Source organism: Mangifera indica, chromosome 4 (genome assembly GCF_011075055.1).
Source record: "Mangifera indica cultivar Alphonso chromosome 4, CATAS_Mindica_2.1, whole genome shotgun sequence".
Taxonomy (NCBI): Eukaryota; Viridiplantae; Streptophyta; class Magnoliopsida; order Sapindales; family Anacardiaceae; genus Mangifera; species Mangifera indica.
In genome coordinates this window covers 10,365,422-10,387,469 of record NC_058140.1, presented here as the reverse complement: position 1 = coordinate 10,387,469, position 22,048 = coordinate 10,365,422, and the positions used below count along the sequence as shown (strand labels likewise).

Genomic DNA, 22,048 nt, shown 5'->3' with positions numbered 1-22,048 from the left:
TGCGGAAACAAACATTTATATTATAAAAAAATCAAAATCTAATTAACTACATAAATAATTGTAAAAAAGAAAACATTATGAAAGTAAGTATGTCCATTTTTTTTAATCAAAATCACCTACAATTGTTCATTACCAGTTTCCTAACACAATGCATACAAAACAAAGAATGAAAAATATAATATAAAAGGAAGGATGATATGCACTTGAGAGAAAAAAAAGGAAAAAACCTTGAAAGATAAGTGCAAATTATTGAGTCCTTGATGAGTCATGAGTGTGGCAAAGGAAAACTAAAAGGGAGTTTAAAAATATTGGATAAATATAAATTGATGGTTGTATTTTTTATTAGAAAATAGATTGAATGGATGTTTACTTTTGACTGGTAATAACTATGTTGGAAAATACAACCAGAGTTCATTCTAGTTGACACACAAATATTTCCTTTAACTTGTATCCACAAAAGTGATGTTTACTTTGGTTGTATCTTTAGATTGGAAAATATATCAAATCAATGATAATGTTGCCTTCTTGAATGGTAAGTTACAAGAAGTGTATATAATAAAGTCACAAGGTTTTGTTGATAATGAAAAGCCATAGTATGTTTGCAAGCTAACTAAGGCATTATATGGCTTAAAATAGGCTTTAAAGCTTGGTATGACAAGCTTTTAAAAATTAGAGGTGAAAATGATGATGGAAATGGATGTGCATGCTTGGTGAAAGCAAGAATCAATAGCATTCAAAAGATACAAGAGAAAGGTTAGAGTTTTACCTTCTTCAAGCTAATTCTTTTGGTGGGGATGATGGAGTGGAACACCTCACTTGTGATAACTCTAAAATTTACACCAAACCCAGCTCAAAATGCTCTTGGCCAAAACTTAGAGAGAGAAATTAGTGACATAATGTGTTTTATGCAAAATGAGTTCATGTATTTAAAATTAACAAATTATTCCCTTTTATAATGGCAGACTTAATTAGCAAATCCTTAATTCTTGCATGATAGCTTGCAAAGTTCTCAATTTACATAATAGATATACATTACCCACCTTAATTTTATCTCATGAACATCTTAATTCTTAAAAATGTTATTTCACACCCATACAACACTTTATATGATATTACGTTTATTACCCTTGGTAGGTGTTAGCCATCCTCAGATAATCAATTCTCTATCTCTCTGAAAACTTAGTTTATTGATGTGACTATTTAGGTTTACTGTAACATAGTTTTGAATCCTTTTTAGATGATCTAAAAAATATGTTTGAATACTTAACAACTATAGTAAATATCTAACAATGTGTCATAATCTCTAAACCATGATGAAGACACATTTCATTAAACCTATTTTCTGATTATACATTCTGTATAGATAAGATCCTTCCGTTATCAAATTCTAATTGAGTACTAGTTCATGGTTTATTAAAACTCTAATCTTGATATTCTATTGAATCATTGATTGATACATTTGAAATGGGTCATCGCTAATGTCCTTCGTATGACTTACAATATATTTTGGTCAGAGATTTTGTTTCCAATATTTATTGACATTCATATAAAAACTCATAACCAAATAATTACTGAGTTAGCAAATACTCTGGATCCTATAACTCCGAGTTAACTAATCCTTTTCCAATCATCATTTATCTTTGTATATGAACAAAACATGACCGAAATGGTTTATCTTACAAGACGTGACTAGCTCTGTATTTATGTACCATATGAATCATACGTATTCATATCAGATTTGATCATGATATTTTGGGTTAAAGGATTACTTTGTACACTAGAATAATCATACAATAAGTTATTGCTCACATTGCAATGTCCATATGATTTATTGGTAATTAGTCACATTCAAAAAACAGTTCATTAACTGTTAATCCATACTATTACCATAGTAATATGACCATCATTATTATTCGTACTAATATCAACTTATAATATTCAACAGAAGTATAAAATATGCCTACTGTATGATATTATTGTCTAATCAATATCACGTTTGTAGGGAACAATTTGATAATCCTGTTTTGCTGATTAAATGAATTATCTAGACAGTTTATATACATACTTTATATTTAAAACTAATAAAGAAAGCAAATTATGTATATGAACAAAATAACATATTCTTTTTTTAATAAATCATAATTACATATATACAAGATGAAATGCCTTGAAACCAACACCATAAATGGTTCTTAGGACATACACTAACAACTAAAAAAAGCCTTGATCAATAAGGGTTTTATTAATTCAGTTGTAGACTCAAGTCTCTTCATTCTTAAAGCAAAAAAGGGTTCAAATTTTGTACTCATTTATGTGAATGATATATTACTTACTAGTCTTGATTTAATGTATATAAAAGCAATAGTTTCATATTTAAATAATCAATTTGCTCTGAAGAACTTGGGTGAATTAAGTTATTCTCTTGGCTTGGAAACCCATAGAACATTAGAAGAAATTTATGTATGCTAGCCAAAATAGTTGATTAAGACTCACATGCAAGATTCAAACCCATGTGCTATAATGTTATTTTCGTGACAATGATTAGTATAACAATCCAACCCAATATAGGAGCATAATAGAGGCACTACAATATTTAACACTAACTAGACTTGATATTTCTTTTGTTGTAAATAAATTGAGTCAAGTTCTTAAGGATCCTTATCAATTACAAGGGCAAGCTATGAAGAGAGCCTTATGATATGTCGAGGGAACATTACAACATGGCATTCTATTTAAACCAACTTCTTTAGTAACTTTAGAAGCCTATTATGCAAATTAGGTTGGGAGTCTATGAGATAGAAAGTCCACTAGTGAATACTATGTTTATTTGGAATATAATTTGATCCTATGGAGTTCTAAAAGACAAAAGGTAATGATAGTCATTTTTATTAAATCAGAATATAGGACACTTAGTTAGATATCCATAAAAATTGCTTTGTTGAGAAGTTGTTTTAAAGAAATAAATGTCCTAGTATCTGGTACTATTGTTATTTGGTGTTACAATATGAGTGTTGTTTTTCAACATAATATATTCATACTTAATGTGATAAGGCCAAAGGACTATTTCCCACTCAAACCATGTTAAATTCTCAAAGTTCCTCCTATTAACTATAGAAATACTATTTACCCACCCATGATCGGTTTAATTTAATGGAACCCTAACCCCTGAAAATTTAATCTCATTTTTCCTCTTAAAAGTTTAAAAACTAACATATTTTCCCTAAGCCAAGTTTGAAAAGATCGTATTTTCCCCCATAGAGTTTAGTTTCAAAACCCGTTCACTTTCTCCGACCCCATCACCTGTCGTCTCTCCTTCTTGACGGTCTACCTCAACTCTTCCCCAACCCATTCGACCCCAAGAGACGTCGTCTGAGAAGAGAAATTGTCTTCCCAAATGACAAAGATGAGATCGATCGATCTTGTCTTTATTGTCTGGGAAAACAATTGTCTTCCCAGATGAAGATGACTCATCTTCCCAGAAGACGACGAGTCATCTTGTCTTCGTCTGAGAAGACGATCATTTTTCCAGATGACAAAGACAAGATCAATCAATCTCATCTTCGTCATCTAGGAAGATGATTTTCCTTCTTAAACGACATCTCTTGGTGTTAGATAGGTTGGGGTGGAGTTAAAGTGGGTCATCAATGGAAGAGAAACCGTTAGGTGGGAGAGACGGTTAGCGATGGCACCGGAGAAAGTGAAAGGGTTTGGAAACTAAACCCTAGGGGGGGAAATGTGATCTTTTCAAACTTGGCTTAGGGGAGAAAAGGTAGTTTTTTTAAATTTGGGGGGAAATGAAATCATATTTAAGTTTACTTTTAATATTAAATATAAAATGATAATTTTACCCTTATTACTATTAATTTTAACTATTCATGGGTGAATAAATAGTATTTCCATAGTTAACAGGAGGAACTTTGAGAATTCAATATAGTTTGAGTAGGAAATAGTCCTTTAGCCTTGTACTAATAAAGAAAAGTATAACCTAATTTTAGGTTGTTAGATCCATCTTATATGGATTTGTATACATTGAATAGATTGAAAATTCTATTCATTTAAAAACTCTTGATGTAGAGTTTGTTTGCAAAAGCATAATCAATGTTTATCCAAATTTGACCTCTTGATAACATAGAAGTTTTCTGGACTAAATCGGCAAATGGAAGCCTAATGTTGAATCAATTTAAAGTCAATGTAGATTCTATCTAAAGTATCTTAGTAGAAATGTGAGCTCTTTACACATAAATTCTCCAATTAGAGTATTTTAACACATGCATTATCTTGAGTATTACTAATGCAACGCGATAGAAGTCTTTTATCCTTTTTATCAAACTTTGTGTCACTTTCATATGATATTTGTAATGACAATGGAAGTCTTATTGCTTGTGAATGATCAACTCTTTAGTGCCTAACATAGGCAAAAATAAGAATGCATTTGTAAAATAGATTTGTGAATTTGAACCTTACAATATTTGTAGATTGTAGACCATTTATTGGTCATATCTAATGATGTACCCCGTTAGTCAAGATGATGAGGCATCAATAGACAACTATGATATTGTTATATGAGAAGCTAAAATGCCCTCCAAAATTAACTTTAGCCTCCTAGACGTTGAATGCCAACGCCACCAATACTTAGTAGCTGCTTTTAGGTTTCTTCCTTCTATTTTTCATTCTTTTTGACTCATTCAATCTTACAAGGCCAAAGGACTTATTCCTATCCAAGATTTAGTGTATTTCCACATTCCTACCCATAAGATATCAAAAACTCAAATACTCACTTTTTTATTAAAATTTTTCATAAAGTTAAAGGTAAAACCATCATTTAAATAAAAATATTTTAAAAACTAAAATTTTATCTCATTTTTTCAACTTAAAAAACTAACAATTTTTCCCCATTCAAAGTTTAAAGAGTTGCATTTTCTCCCTAAGGTTTAATTTTTGCTAGTCACCACTTTCTGACGACCACTCCATTTTGATCGTTGATTCGTTTTCTCGCCATCTTTATCCCTAGTTCTTTCCTGGCGTGGAAACCACCCAAAATTTAGTTGAAATAGTAGGACAATATCACATAAATTTGTGTAACGTTGCACAGAGTTGTGTATCGTCTAGCCATCTGTGCGTCAATAGGATGATGTACAAACAACGATGTATGTGTTTGTATGTTGTTCGGTTGATGTAGAGATTGTGTGATATCATACAAATCTATGCAACATTGTCCGACTATTTCGATCAGATTTTGAGTGGTTTGCATGTTAGGAAACCACGAGGGAGACAGATGGTGAGAAGGCTAGCCGATGACCGAAATGAAGTGATTGTCTAAAAGTGGTGACTAGAAAAAATAAACCATGGGGGAAAATGTAACTTTTTAAAATTTGGTGAGGGAAATTGTTAATTTTTTAAATTAAGAGGAAAATGAAATAAAAATTTTAGTCTTTTTAAATTTTTTGTTAAATAACGATTTTATGCTTGTGGGTGGGTATTTGATGTTAAATAATGATTTTAGAATTTTAACAAGAAAATGAGTATTTAGGTTTTTGATACTTTGCGGGTGGTAGTTGGAGTACACCAAACCTTGGGTGGGATTAAGTCTTTTGGCCGTTTTATTATTAGCTAGGTATGCTGCCGCCACTGGTTATTAGCCCTAATTATAGTTTAATAAATTGTCCAGCTCTTGTCTTAGCTTTGAAAATTATAAGAATATATTTTAATTAATGAATCCCACAAACATGACAAAACCTAGTAATTCTACTTGCCTCAGGAACTGGCATGTTTGGTCGGGCCACGTATTATAAACCTCTGCACCTTTGGGACAATGACACCGTAAATCTCACAGACGTTACCACTCATTTCTCATTTGTCATCTATTCTCAAAATAGAAGTTCTTATGGAGATGGGTTGGCCTTCTTTTTGGCTCCTCAGGGTTCAGTAATTCTGATGAACGCAACGAGAGGAGGATCTTTTGGTCTTGCAAATGGTGACGAGCCATTAAATTCAACATCCGATCCGTTTGTTGCAGTTGAGTTTGATATTTATGAAAATCACTGTGATCCGCCCGGCGTCCCTGAACATGTAGGTATTGACATCAACTCTTTGGAATCCGTAGAACAGTGATATGGTGGAGTGATGTCAAGGGTGGAAGAAGGAACGAGGCATGGATCAGTTATAACTCTAGTACAAAGAATTTGACAGTTGAATTTACTGGTTTTATAAAGTCGATTTGAGGCTTTATTTACCTGAGTTTGTAACTTTTGGTTTCTCTGGGGCAACTGGAAATGCAACTGCAACTCATACAATTAACTCGTGGGAGTTCAGTTCAAGCTGAGAAGACCGTGATTCAACTAACATAGGAATACCAGTGAGCCTAAATCTTTCTGCCGTCAGGAGGAGCAGCAAAACGAGACGGGCAGTGGGATTGGGTATTGGTGGCGGTTTGTTAATTGCTGGGTTTATTTTGGTTCAGATGTCTTGCATTGGTAGGAAGAGAGATGGGAATGACGAAGCAAATATGGATGATGAATTTCAAAGAGGAACTGGACCTAAGAAGTTTTCTTCTGAACAATTAGCAAGCGCTACAGATAATTTCAATGATGAAAACAAGTTAGGGCAGGGAGGTTTTAGCGGGGTTTATAGAGGATTTATGAGGGACACAAACTCTTATATTGCAGTTAAGAAGGTTTCCAAAGAGTCTAAACGAGGGATGAGGGAGTATGCAGCAGAGGTGAAAATCATTAGTAGACTGAGGCATAGAAATCTGGTGCAACTTCTGGGTTGGCGCCTTGAGAAAAGGAATATTCTTCTTGTTTATGAATTTATGCCTAATGGCAGCTTGGATTTCCTTCTTTTCAAAGGAGAAAGCTTATTGCCATGGGAGCTGAGGTACAAAATAGTTCAAGATTTAACTTCCGGATTACTGAATTTGCACGAAGAATGGGAAAAATGTGTATTGCATAGGGATATCAAATCGCAGCATTATGTTATATTCAAATTTCAATGCTAAGCTTGGAGATTTCGGGTTAGCTACATTTATTGACCATGAAAAAGGGTCAGATGCTACCGGTTTAGCTGGAACTAAGGATTATATGGCTCCTGAATGTCTTAAAAGAGAGAAGTATAGGAAGGAATCAGATGTTTTCAGCTTCGGTGTAGTTGCACTGGAAATTGCATGCGGAAGAAAATCAATAGAGAACCAGCATGAGGAGGATCAAGTTTCATTGGTGCATTGGATTTGGGAGTCATACAGAGATAAAAGACTTCTGGATACTGCTGATAAGAAATTATGTATGAATTTTGACAGTAAACAAATGGAGTGTTTGATTATTGTGGGGCTGTAGTGTGCTCATCCGGATCGTAATCAGAGGCCATCCATAAGACAAGTTATTAACTTTCTTAATTTTGTGTTAGCATTGCCAGATGTTCCACCAAATATCCCTGCTCCCACTTTTGTTTCTATGCTATATACGGGTGCAGGTTTAGGTTCAAGCCATGAGCCTTCTCAGTCTTTGACTATTCTACGTTAATCCATTTGTCATGATTTTACTAAATGTATCATTTTTTTTTTACTATTCTAAGTTCCTACGGACGTTTTCATCCTTTCTTTGGATTGACTATACCCAGGTAATTTTGTCCACTTAATAAAATGTAATGCTGATTTAATATTCTTATTTGTATAGAAAAAAAAATAAAAGAGGTGAAAACCATATAATAATTTCTGTCTATAATAATTAGTAAAATTAATGCACAGTTATCACCATTATTTTATTAGACGGTCTCACCATTTCAGTAAAGTGAACTGGTGAGCCTGTTTAAAGTAAATGTTTCCATGATTTTAGATTGTTGCATAATTATGCTAAGTCAGCACTAATGTTTAGCAATGTGTGGCTTACTAGTAAACAATATTTGTTTTAGCTTTTAAGTTTTGCTTACATAACTTTATGTTAAGCCACTACATAATAAGCTAAGCCAAGGAACTTAGCTTATTATTATTGAATGAAATCATAATTTTAAGCAAACCTTAGTTTTCTTTTGCGGTATTAGAGCTACGGAAATTTTGTCAGCCAAGAGACTTATTCCCACCCAAGTTATAGTAAAAATCTCAAATACATAACAACTAACTTTTAAAAACTCAAATGCCTACCCATTATTCAACTTCTATTAGAATTTTTTGTTAAGGTTAAGGATAAAACCATCATTTTATCAGTAATATTAAAAAAATTATAATTTTATCATTTTTTCTCTCAAATTTTGAAAACTAATAATTTCATCCCATTTTCAAAACTTTTCAAATTTTTGAAAAGTAGATTTTTTACTCCCAAATCCCTAGGTTTCTTTCCTTCCTCTTCGGTGACCATCTGGCAAGGGGGCAACTGAGAGGAGATGGCGATAGACGTCTTTTCATCTTTGTCAATGAAGAGACACTTCATCTTCATCGACGAAAAGATGTTTTCATTGACATCTCTTTATCGATGAAGACAAAAAGATGTCTATCGTCGTCTCTTCTCCACTATTGCTATCGTAGTAGAGGAGGGGAAGAAACCTAGGGATTTTTGGGGGGCGGGGGAGCTACTTTTCATAATTAGAAAAATTTTTAAAATTGGGTGAAATTGTTAGTTTTTAAAATTTTGGGGAATAGAATAAAATTATAATTTTGTTAATATTACTAGTAAAATAACGGTACTCTTGACTCTAAAAAAAAATTATAATAGAAGTTTAGTAATAGGTGGATGTTTGAGTTTTTTAAAGTTAATGGATGTGTGTTTTGAACTTCACTGTACGTTGGGTGGGAATAAGTCTTTTGGCCAAATTTTTTCTGCAAATTCTAAGCAACCAAACACTTTCTTTTCCATAGAAGATTTATCTAGTCTTATCAAGACTCAAGATAAGTGGCTCTATGAATATTCTCAACTATCCTTTGCTGCTAGATCTGCTAACTACTTCCACACTTTCTCTGTTAGCAATCCAACTCTTACAAAATAATTATGCTTATTGGAGGTCACTGGCGCTATTAACGAATTTGATTTTCTGTTAACGCTTTTGAAAAATTGGGGTTCAGCGTGGATTTAAGAAAGCATTGGGGTTTCGTGTGAAAATATCCTGTACATAAGCAAAGCTAAGAAACTCAATTTATCATTGTTGAGAATAATCACGACAGAAATATTCTGGAAACCGTGTCTTTCCTCGCAGATGCCATAAAGGGCAATTATTTCTCTGGGTAACATTAAAGAAAATAGATATTCCTCCTATGAGAAACAATTCATTGATCTTTCGTTGATGGCCAGCTGAAGTGGTGAAATCAATATATAAATGGGAAAAGGACTATTTCCCACCCAAGTTTTAGTCCAAAATCAAAAGTATACCCACGATAGATGAAAAACCTAAACACTTATCCATCCCTAAACGGCCGTTAAGTTTTTTGTTATATATAGAAGTAAAACCATTATTTTACTCTTTACATTAAAGTTATATAATTTTATCGGATTTTTTCCTCCAATTTTAAAAATTAACATTTTATCCTCAAGTCTAAACTTTGAAAAGTGACTTTCACCTAGCCAAATCCCTAATTTTTTTTACTGTCCCTTCGGCCACCAACGACGACATGGGTGAAGAGAGAGTGATGAGCATCGTCCAGATCTGGATAATGCTCATCAACCTTCACTAGACAATAGAGACGACACTCATTATCCATTATGGACGACCCTCATCGTCCTATGAGGACGACGCTTGTTGTCCAGAATGGATGACAAAGTGTCATCTAAAATAGACGATTCTCTGTCATCCAGAGATCTGGATGACCAAGCATCGTCCAGATCTAGATGACACTCATCATCCTTGGACGACGATTATCGTTCAAAGGTCGACCTCTGAATGAAAACTCACCTATCATCAGTCGACCATCACCGAAGAAAGTGGCTGGATTTCAAGAGAGAAAAGTGAATTTTTTAAAACTTAATTCAGGGGGAAAATGTTAATTTTTTAAATTAAAGGGAGAAAATAAGATAAAATTATAATTATTTTAATATTATTGATAAAATAACGAATTTAACCCTTAACCCTAACAAAAAATATGTGGTGTGTTCTAACAAATTAAACTATAGGTGGGTATTTAGAATTTTCTTTGTCGTGAGTATACTTTTATGATTAGACTAATACTGAGGTGAGAATTTGTCCTTTTTCCTATATAAATTTGCAAAATGCAGGCCAGTATTTGGATTTTCTACGTGAACGCATTAGTAGGCATGCCCCGGGCAGTCATACGACTCGTACATTACAATTATAATTCAATGATTCATCCTCTTGGGTTTTTCCTTTTAAATTCCTTTCTTTTGACTTTGACTAACTCACGAGCTCTACTTTGTATAAGAGAAGAGAGCTGCCACTAAATTTGGTATAATGCCTTGATGGCCTATTTATACTATATAATCGACTTTAGTCAAGAAAGACTGCTGCACCATTTGAAAATATGCTTTAAGCATTCGACACTTAAATTAAAGCCCAAGCTTTGGAGAAAACCAATCTTATACCCTAAATGTCAATTTACAGCAACAACATGCCTCGTTATAATTTTTTTGTGATAATAATTTTGTTGTGTCAAAAATTCCCATTGGCAATTGGTATAACTTATAACATTTCCAGTTTCTGTTTTAACGATAATAAGAGACAGGTTTTCCCCAAAATAAAGTTATACAAATATCCTAGGAACTGTTAAGTTAGGTCATATATATACTTTAAACTGTTATGCCCTTGGGATGAAGCTTTAAGAGATCTCACAGATTTTATGAATTATTTCTCTTTTGTTTTTTATTCTCAAAACATAAGTCAATATGGAGATGAGATGGCCTTCTTCCTTATGCCTCAACGTTCAAGGATTCCTTTTATCACCACTTTTTTTCTCAACATCATGACAAGACCAACTAGTGTGGAGAACATATGAGATTGTGTAGTTTTTCGAAACATTCAAGTACGGTATAGCAATTGAGATGTGAGGTGTAATTGTAAATATAAAGAGTTAAACCCAACAATATGTTTGGTTCAATTATGAAACATTAGATTTGAGGCTGGAGACCTAACATTTTGGTTATCACACCATACAACAACATTTGTAACATAAATGAGCAGACTTTTGAACCAAGCTAACTCATGGTCAATGGAAACTTAACTCATTGCTCTATATTCTACCTCAATTGAAGAAAGAGTGACCACTTTTTTCTTCTTAGAACTCCACTTAATTAAGTTGTTGCCCTAAAAGCACAATAACCACTGATGGATCATGTATCACTTAGATTTTTGCCTAATTAGCATCAATAGAAACATTTATACTCATTAAGGCAAATAGTTTAAACGATAACTCATAATGCATTGTTCTTCTAATACCTCAACACCTTTATACATGTTTGTCATTGTTGTTAAGTTGGGGACTTAAAAAACTGGCTCAACTTATTCACAACATAAGACATATAAGATCTTATCATTGTTAGATACTGAAGTGCTTCTATAGTTTTTTCATATAGTCTAGGGTTTTCATATAAGTCACTATCCTTAGAAGAAAAATGTTTCACACCAACAAACATATGAGTAGTACTAGAATTGGATGTTTACATTGAGTTTTAAGCACCAAATCATAAACATAATTTGACTGGCAAAGATGCAGACCTTTATTACTTCTATGTGCCTCAAATCCTAAAAAGTAACTCAATTCTCCATGAGTTTTCAATATAGATGTCATATTCAATTCAAAAGCAAGATCCTAAAAAAAGGAAGAATTTGCACTTGTCAGTGGTATGTCATCTACATAGACTAAAACAAAAACAATAACCTGTTCAAACTTGAGAAAAAATAGACTAAATTCATCCTTGGAATTTGAGAAACCTTTGGCTATAAAGACATCTCTAAGTTTTTCATATTGAAACCTAGGAACCTATTTAAAGACATAAAAAGTCTTTTTCAGCTTGTACACATATTTAGGTTTTTAAGAATCAATAAAACCTTGTGGTTAAGACATGAAAGGCAATAATGGGTTTTGAGACTAGAAAAAATTGTGTTGTTTATGAACACATCTTTATATGTTTAAAGAATAACACATTCTCCAAAACTTTAAAAAGAATTTCTCATTTGGAGCCATAGTATAACATGAGAGAGGCAAATATGTTCTTCTAAAATCTGGTTGTTAAGGCCATAAATATTTTCTTATATTCATCTCTTCTAAGTCATGACGAGCTTTTATGTTATCCTTTGGTTCCTTATCAGTATTGAGTATAGTATTCATCACATTATCACAAGCATTCTTCTCTATATGCATCACATTCTTCTCCAAAACTTTATGATAAGATTGAATCTATTTAGTGTAACACCTTACTCGCAAAGTTCTACCGCGTGGAATGAAATGTCGCTTTATTTAACTCTTAATCATGCATTATGGTCATAAAACATATAACAACGCAAAAATTGCTGAAATATCTCAATAGTTTAATCGCGGAAACATCCATAAGAAACATCATAAAGCGTTTGTATAAGTCAAACATCAAAAGAAGTAACAAGTTTGACAAATCCAAAATAAAATATTAAATCAAACTACGAATCCAAAAGAGTCCACCCATTATTGTGCTTCATCGCTAATTAGTCACTTTATCATTATCATATCATCTCTCACCTGTAAAACGAAAGAGAAAAGAGTGAATGAGAAAAAATGGTGAATAATAAAATACTTAATAATGATAAGTATCTATTTTACATTATTCAAATTAGATTATTACTCTTCTTATATTCTTATCTGACATTCTATAATTAATCTCTCTTGCTATCTAGGGTCCGTTTTTACCTTAATTTAAATGACCTAGAAAACTAACATATACATATTTTATATCACATCTAGGATGAAAACGGACTAATCTATTATTTTTTTCTACCATCATCTCATAACAATTGAACTATGGTGAGACATTTAGCAGTGTGCCATGTGACTCATTTTTTTGATATCTACATCCAAGTCGTCCTACTATGGGTGACAATCGATAGACTCTCGGTCCTGATGTATCATACCACATACATCAATTGATAGACTTTCTTTTCATTGACATTGAAGAAACTATACAATTATGCTTTTATTCAACAAGAATAGGCATATAGCATTTGCAGCCTTTGATTTAAAACAGAAAATACAAATTCACCTTTAGATCTTGCAAGTTGAGCAACTTGTGGAGAATCGATCTCATTAGAAATGAACAAAAGAAAAGTGTGGGTTTGATGAAGATATTTTTCAAGACAACAAATGGATATGGTTCTTTCAAATATTTTGTTCTTCTGGCAAGCAAAACTGTGCCGTTTCACTCCTTTTTTCCTCAACACCACCGGTTAATAATAACTTTAGGAATTGATAGTTCGTTTAAGATCTTCTTAATCAAAATCAAAATTGAGTATTACTAAATACTTAACAAATTTAATAATATAATAAACTACACATGTTTATACATGTATGTCTTATATATAAATAAATATAAGTTAAACTTTGTTCCAAGCTTTTATATATCTGTAATTTGATTGTTGCTTCATTTTTTTAATTTATATTTTCTTGGGATATTTTAAAAAAAGGGCAATAACTCAAAAAACTGGGATATAAAACAAGTCGTTTTAACATCCCTAACTTTTTCGACATCTGTTACTCTTATCCATGAAAGTAGTTATTTTATAAAACAAGATAATGATAACTGACTGCGTTAAACAAAGGCTGCCGACTTGTCAGTACACCGTTTCCTACTTGCAAATTTAAAATTAATTCTTATCACTCTAGTCTGCACTGGGTGGGGTTTAAGCACGTGAAGACTTGTACCTTCTAAATATGTAGATTTGAGAGATAAATTTCAGAGCCATCTTATTCCTACCTCCCAAAAATGGCAATCCCCAGCACGAAAAGGTCTTTTCTATTTCAATTCTTCGTGATCATCATCTTATTATTGGTAAAAATTAGAGTGTTGAGGGCTTTATCTTTCAACTTCTCCAGTTTCCGTTCTAATGGGGAAAACATGTCATACCAGAGAGCTTACCCACAAAACCAAGTAATTCTGCTTGCCTCAGGAACTGGCATGTTTGGCCGGGCCACGTATTATAAACCTCTGCACCTTTGGGACAATGCCACTGGAAATCTCACAGACTTCACCACCCGTTTCACTTTTGTCATCGATTCTCAAAATAGAAGTTCTTATGGAGATGGGTTGGCCTTCTTTTTGGCGCCTCAGGGTTCAATGATTCCGGTGAACGCAACGAGAGGAGGATCTTTTGGTCTTGCAAATGATGATGAGCGATTAAATTCAACATCCAATCCGTTTGTTGCAGTTGAGTTTGATATTTATGAAAATCACTATGATCCGCCCGGCGTCCCTGAACATGTAGGTATCGACATCAACTCTTTGCAATCTTTGAAAACTGTGACATGGTGGAGTGATGTCAAGGGTGGAAGAAGGAACGAGGCATGGATCAATTATAATTCTAGTACAAAGAATTTGACAGTTGAATTCACTGGTTTTAGAAATGGTACCATTGTGAAGCAGTACCTCGATTATAAAGTCGATTTGAGGCTTTATTTACCTGAGTTTGTAACTTTCGGTTTCTCAGGAGCAACTGGAAATGCAACTGCAACTCATACAATTAACTCGTGGGAGTTCAGATCAAGCTTAGAAGACAGTGATTCAACTAATACAGGAATAGCAGTAAACCCAAATCTTTCTGCCGGTAGGAAGAGCAGCAAAACAGGACTAGCAGTGGGATTGGGTATTGGTGGCGGTGTGTTAATTGCTGGGTCGATTTTGGTTGGGCTGGCTTGCTTTGGTAGGAACAAAGATGGGAAAGATGAAGAAGAAAATATGGATGATGAATTTCAGAGAGGAACTGGACCTAAGAAGTTTTCGTATAAGCAATTAGCAAGCGCTACAGATAATTTCAATGATGAAAACAAGTTAGGACAGGGAGGTTTCGGCGGGGTTTATAAAGGATTTATAAGGGATACAAACTCTTATATTGCAGTTAAGAAGGTTTCCAAAGAGTCTAAACAAGGGATAAGGGAGTATGCATCAGAAGTCAAAATCATTAGTAGATTGAGGCATAGAAATCTGGTGCAACTTCTGGGTTGGTGCCATGAGAAAAAGAATCTTCTACTTGTTTATGAATTTATGCCTAATGGCAGCTTGGATTTCCTTCTTTTCAAAGGAGAAAGCTTATTGCCATGGGAGCTGAGGTACAAAATTGTTGAAGATTTAGCTTCAGGATTACTGTATTTGCACGAAGAATGGGAACAATGTGTATTGCATAGGGATATCAAATCGAGCAACATTATGTTAGATTCAAATTTCAATGCTAAGCTTGGGGATTTCGGGTTAGCTACATTTATTGACCATGAAAAAGGGTCAGATGCTACCGGTTTAGCTGGAACTCAGGGCTACATGGCTCCTGAATGCCTCAAAACAAGAAAGACCAGCAAGGAATCAGATGTTTTCAGTTTCGGTGTAGTTGCACTGGAAATTGCATGCGGAAGAAAATCAATAGAGCACCAGTATGAGGAGGATCAAGTTTCATTGGTACCTTGGGTTTGGGAGTCATATAGAACTAAAAGACTTCTGGATACAGCTGACAAGAAATTATGTATGAATTTTGACAAGAAACAGATGGAGTGTCTGATCCTTGTGGGGCTGTTGTGTGCTCACCCAGACCGTAATCAGAGACCATCCTTAAGGCAAGTTATTAAATTTCTTAATTTTGAGTTAGCATTGCCGGATCTTCAACCAAATATGCCTGCTTCCACTTATGTTCATACGCTATATACGGCTGCACTTGTCGATTCAAGCCATGCGCCTTCTCAGTCTTTGACTATTCTACGTTAATCCAATTGTACATTTTATTTGTAAGATTAATGGCATATTCTGATGATTTTACTATATGATTCTTTTTTCTACTATAATAGTTGTTTCTATTTAGTTCCGTCGGAGGATTTCTTCCTGTCTTTGGATTGCCTATATCCAAGTAATTTTGTCTACTTAATAAAATGTGATGCTGATTTGTATTAAAAAAGAGGTGAAAACCATATAGTAATTTCTGTCAATAATAATTAGTAAAAGAGCAATGTTATCCATAATATATCATCATGTGATTGAATAAACTTCAATTATATATAAAAAAACATATACTTATAGTTTTATTGTTAGTAAAAACCACTTTTTGTTATTGTGATAGTTGATAAAGGATAGTACATAGTTATTACAATTATTTTATTAGACCATCTTACCATTTTAGTAAAGTGAATTGTTGAGTCTGTCTATAATAAATTTTTTCATATTAGAATGTTTTGTAATTATACGAAGTCAGCACTAATGTTTAGCTTGTGTGGCTTTCTTGTCAACAATATTAGTTTTAAGTTTTGCTTTATTTATGTTAAGCCACCATGTATAAGCTATGCTAGGAAGCTTAGCTTATTGTTATTGAAGAATAATAAAAAATATAATTTTAAGCAAACTTTGATTTCTTTTACGGTATTAGACCTGAAATTCTAACAACCAGACACTTTCTTTTCAATAAAAGATTTATCTAGTCTTATCAAGATTCAAGATGATAATCAAACCCGTGCAAAATATTTATGCATATTGGAGGTCACTGATGCTATGGACGAATTTTCTCGTTTGAGGCATTTTGAAAAAATGGGGGCAATTATATATATTGTTACTGAAGAATAACCACGATAGAAAATTTCTGGAAACTTTCTCTTTCCTCACGGGGGCAATTATATATTTCTTTGTGTCAACATTAAAGAAAACAGAAATTACTCTCACGAGAAACAATTTACCTTGCATAGACGGCTGGCTGACGTGTTGAAATCAATATAAAAATTGCAACTTGCATTAGTGGGCAGGCCCCCATGCGGCTTGCACATGACAACAATAATTTAATAATTCATCCTTTTCGGTGTTTGCTTTTAAATTCCTTTCTTTTGACTTTTACTAACTCACGGACTCTATTTTATATAAGAGAAGAGAGCTGCCACTAAAATTGGTATAATGCCTTCGTGGCCTATAAATGCTATATAATGGACTTTAGTCAAGAAAGGCTGCTGCGCCATTTGAAAATATACTTCAAGCGTTCGAAACTCAATGGAAGCCCGAACGAAAGTTTTGAAGAAGACCAATCTTATACTGAAAATGTCAATCTACAACAACAACATGCCTGGTTATAATTTTTTTTGTGATAGTAACTTTTTCGTCTTAAAAATACCCATTGGTAATTGGTATATCCTTTTACATTTCCGGTTTCAGTTTTTGACAATAACATAACATAAAGAGACAGGTTTTCCCCGATATAAAGTTATCCAAATACCTTAGAAACTGTTAAGTTAAGTCAAGCCATATATCTACTCTAAGCCACTATGTCTTTGGGATGAAACTTTAAGGGATCTCACAAATTTGACGACTTATGTCTCTTTTGTGATTAATTCTCAAAACTTAAGTCAATATGGAGATGGGATGGCCTTCTTCCTCATACCTCAAGGTTCAAGGATTCTTTCAATCACCACTTAATTTCTCAACATCACGACAAGACAAGTAGTGTGGAGAACATACGACATTGTGTGGTTTTTCGAAACATTCAAGTACAGTGTAACAATTGAGATGTGAGGTGTAAATATAAAGTGTTAAACTCAACAATATGTTTGATTCAATTGTGAAACATTTGAGTTTTACATAGCAATTCATAAGCATAATTTATTTGGCAAAGATGCAGACCTTTACTACTTTTATTTGCCTCAAATCCTAAAAGTGACTCTATTCTTCAAGATTTTTCAATGTAGATATCATATTCAATTTAGAAGCAAGATCTTGAATGAAAGAAGAATATGCACTTGTCAATAGTATGTCATCTACATAGAAGAAAAAGAACAATCATTTTTTCAAACTTGAGAAAGAGTCATCCTTGGAATTTAAGAAATCTTTGGCTATAAGGGCATCTCTAAGTTTTTTATATCAAAACCAAGGTGCCTATTTAAAGATATAAAGAGGCTTTTTCAGTTTGTACACATATTCAAGCTTTGAAGAATCAATAAAACCTTGTGGTTAAGACATAAAAGGCAATAATGGGTTTTAAGACCAGATAATTGCGTTGCCTACGAACACATCTTGATATGTTTAAGGAATAACCATCTAAAAATTTCACTTTTTCCAGAACTTCAAAAAGAATTTCTCATTTGGAGCTATAGTATAACAGTGGGAGGCAAATATGTTCTTCCAAAATCTTCTTGTTATGGCCATAACTCTTTTTTCATATTCATGTTTTCCAAGTCATGATCAACATTTAAGTTATCCTTTGACTTCTTCTCAATACTGAGTTTAGTATTCCTCATATTATAACAAACATTCTTCTCTATATGCATCACATTAATGTTAAATCATATTAAATTATACTTTCAGTAAGGTAATTTGAAAAGAAAATACTTTTTTTTTTGGTTTAACCCTTGTAACTTCCTTGTTCATCTTCCCCCAGGTAAAGTTGATATCTTTTAATTGATCCAAAATTTTTAAATGAAAGGGTAGAACATGAGTCTATTTCAATTCAGTAATCCCATCAAATAGAAATTTATGGCTCATATGCAAGAAACTTCGATGACTACAAAGAAAAATTTTTTTACTACTTCTTAATTGCCTAGACCAAGTATCTATATTATAGGAAGCGTACGCAAAACAAGTAATAATGTTCCAGCCAGTACAATTACCATAAGCTAACAAATCATTTATTATGCATACAATAAAACATGTATACCTACTTTGAGTACATCAATGGATACATACTTGATGTATATCATCATGTGATTGGATAATTTTGAATTAAAGATAAAGTAACATTCAATCACATAATGACACACATAAGTGTATATCAATTTGTGTATTCAAAGCGGGTACTCATAGTGTTGCTTACTTTCCATATAATAGATACATGCAACTGAAAACTTTCCTTGGATAATCAAAGCATTATAGGTATCCACACTTACCTCCCATAATTTATTCAACTCCTCTATAAAGGTTGCAAGTAAACATCGATATTATTTCTAGGACTAAATAGACTAGAATTTAACAATGAAAGCATAAAGAATTGTTTCATACACAATTATGGTGGTAAGTTAAAGGGAATTAAGATAACTAGTCATGTGCTATATAAGTACTTTGCATTGTACAAAGAGATTGAATCCATCACTTGCTAAACCCAATCTTACATTATGAAAGTCCCTGGAAAATTCAGGGCATCTAGAGTCATAACTTTTCCAGGCTTCTGAGTTAGTCAAAAGTCTCAAAATACCATCCTTAATGTGGTCTTTGTCATGCCATATCATCAAATTAGAAGTTTTCGATGACATGAATAATGTTTGAAGTCTAGGATTTAAAAGAATATACCTTAACACCTTTGATGCAATTTTCTTTTATTATCACAAAGTTCAAATTTGATGCATTATTGCAAGAATTATTCCACTAATTTTCCAATGAGAAGGCCCACAAATTGAACACATATCATCAAAAAACTTTTCTTTGCCAAAAAAGCATACAGTCATTAGGACAAACATCAATTTTATCACATTTAAGACTTAACACATCAATAATCTTATTTGTTTTAAGGAAAGATTTTGGTAATATCTAACCCTCTCGGAAAGCATATTTTATAAGCTTAATCAATGCATCAAGTGATTCATTGGACTAACCAAGACCACAATTTAAATTATGGATATTGTTCTCTATTTTCTTGTGGTGGAATACACTCAACATTAGGCTCCATCCCTTCTATTGATATCTATATCAACATTTTGTCCTAAAACCCCAAAAATATTATATAACATTCTTGTCGTGGTAATATCTTCAGGTATTTCCTGTTTTACTTGGACATATTTATGAGAACTCTATGCATGCATTGGTTCACCATGGCAAAACCAAGTATCATACCCTAGCATAATACCATGAACCATAAGATGATTATATATTTTTACCCAATCTCTATGGTGGTAAAGTACACATTTTTTGTAAGGACATGAAACTTTTTCTTCAATTATTTTATTTCTAAATGTAATATTTATAAAACTATTCACTTTAACAAGGTATTCGTAATTTAGTACATCAAAATTCATCCATCTCATATGCTTGCAATTATCCATTAAAGATCACTAATAAAATAAATATTAATTTGAATTATGCATTTATCCCTATAAGAAAGAAAGAAAAATAATCACATTTTCCTATATATAAAGCAACATGTATAACTATAATCAAGTGTCATAATTTTTTGTCTAGTGCTAAATGAAAACATCCTTACTAACAAATCATCAAACATGTTATTTACAATTATAACCACAACATAGTTCATACCGTCAAAATTAAAACTATAAAACACACTTGGATTGTAGGTTCAACATAAATATATGTCAAAACAACCACTATTTTTTCTTGTTTAATGCACCATAAAACAATATCCCACATATAATGATTAAATGAGTTGAAGGATAAGACATAAAAGTCAATACATATAAAAAAATATTAATTTTAACAATTAAAAATTATCCAATAATTAGACACGTTAGTGTTTTAACTTGCAACCATATGTAATCACTAGTTTAAAAAATAAAAGTATGGGACAAGCTAACAAGAAAACTCAAATATACACATGAATCATCACTTTTATGTCCACTGAGTTGAAATTTCTTAACTTACGTGTATTATTTTATTATCACATTTATCTTGCAGTCCCACTTATTAAAATAATCAAACATCGTAATCATCATACATTGTATTAAAACTTAAAGATCAACCACGTCTTTAATTTAATATACAATACTTGGTCCATCAAAAGTATCCAACTAAGATGAAATTACTATTGTAATTTTAAAAAAGACAGACATAAAAAGCATGCAGCACAATATGCATGTAAAAGGATGAAACTGAGTGGCAACTAACTGAGATGGAAGTACAAAAATAGAGAAAATGGTTGTCGAAAGGATTGAAATAAAATAATTAAAATTAATATGAATTTTATATATAATGTACAACAATGCTTTCATGTATAGATATTGTGGTCTATTGCATGTGTTGCAAAGAAGAAATTTGAAATACATGAAGCAATAAATTTGTAGTTTGTTGGAGTGAGTTGTATTGTAATATAACCATAGATCAAGCCAAAAATCTTTCATGTCAAGGAGGTGAAAATCTACACATTAATCATGAGATTAATTACTCATGACATCGGTTTATCATTTTAAGACATATATATATCTACTTGAGTGCAAGCTTTATATAAAAGGAAGATACAAGGTACTTTAGAAAGAAAATAAAACATATGTCATGACGAGAGCAAATCATTGAAGGTGTTTTTAAGAGAAAACAAAAGTGCTTTTGAAAGAGACAAATTATATAATCAAGAATTATATCAAAAGTTGTCGATTCATTCACATGCGGAAATAAACATTGATATTATAAAAAAATCAAAATCTAATTAACTACATAAATAATTGTAAATAAGAAAACATTATTGTGAGCTGCTGACTTAAACTTATTGGGTTTTTAGTAATTTAGCAGAGTTTTGGGGAGATTTTAGACATTATGCATGGGAAGGGCAGTAGAGTCATTTTTTGGAAATCTGTTTTAATTAAAACAGATTATAAAACCTTTATTTTTGGCTTTAGACGAATATGGAAGTTCTCCTCTTTTATTTCCCTTTGGTCTCTCTGCTAGGGTTTATAAGAAATGCATGAATCCACTATATTTTCTTAGATCTAGTTGTCTAAACACTTGAGTTAGTGTACAAGGCCATTGTGGTACTCGGGTTTAGGAAGGATTCGAGATGACAAGGCTGGATTCGTTTCTATTTGTGTCGTAATGCTAGATTGGCTTCTGAATCTATAATTTGTACTATTTTTCTTACTAATTAATGGATTTGCTAGAGGATTCCTCTACCTTAGATGTAGGGTTCTAATCTTTTGAACCCGAACCAAATAAATTTGGTGTGTTGATTTGTATATGGTTTATTTTATGATTTTTGTGCAATTCTTGAC

The 22,048-nt window shown here is 32.5% G+C and overlaps 1 protein-coding gene and 1 pseudogene across 1 annotated transcript; both read left to right on the top strand.

The window, feature by feature from the left end:
- The first annotated feature begins 5,766 nt into the window (after positions 1-5,766).
- LOC123214267 lies at positions 5,767-7,517 on the top strand (annotated as a pseudogene).
- A 6,331-nt stretch (positions 7,518-13,848) lies between these two features.
- On the top strand, positions 13,849-15,952 carry LOC123213105 (L-type lectin-domain containing receptor kinase IX.1-like). The gene has a single exon (XM_044632462.1). It carries the CDS (start codon positions 13,881-13,883, stop codon positions 15,861-15,863), a length of 1,983 nt encoding a protein of 660 aa, XP_044488397.1. The 5' UTR covers positions 13,849-13,880; the 3' UTR covers positions 15,864-15,952.
- Positions 15,953-22,048: the final 6,096 nt, after the last annotated feature.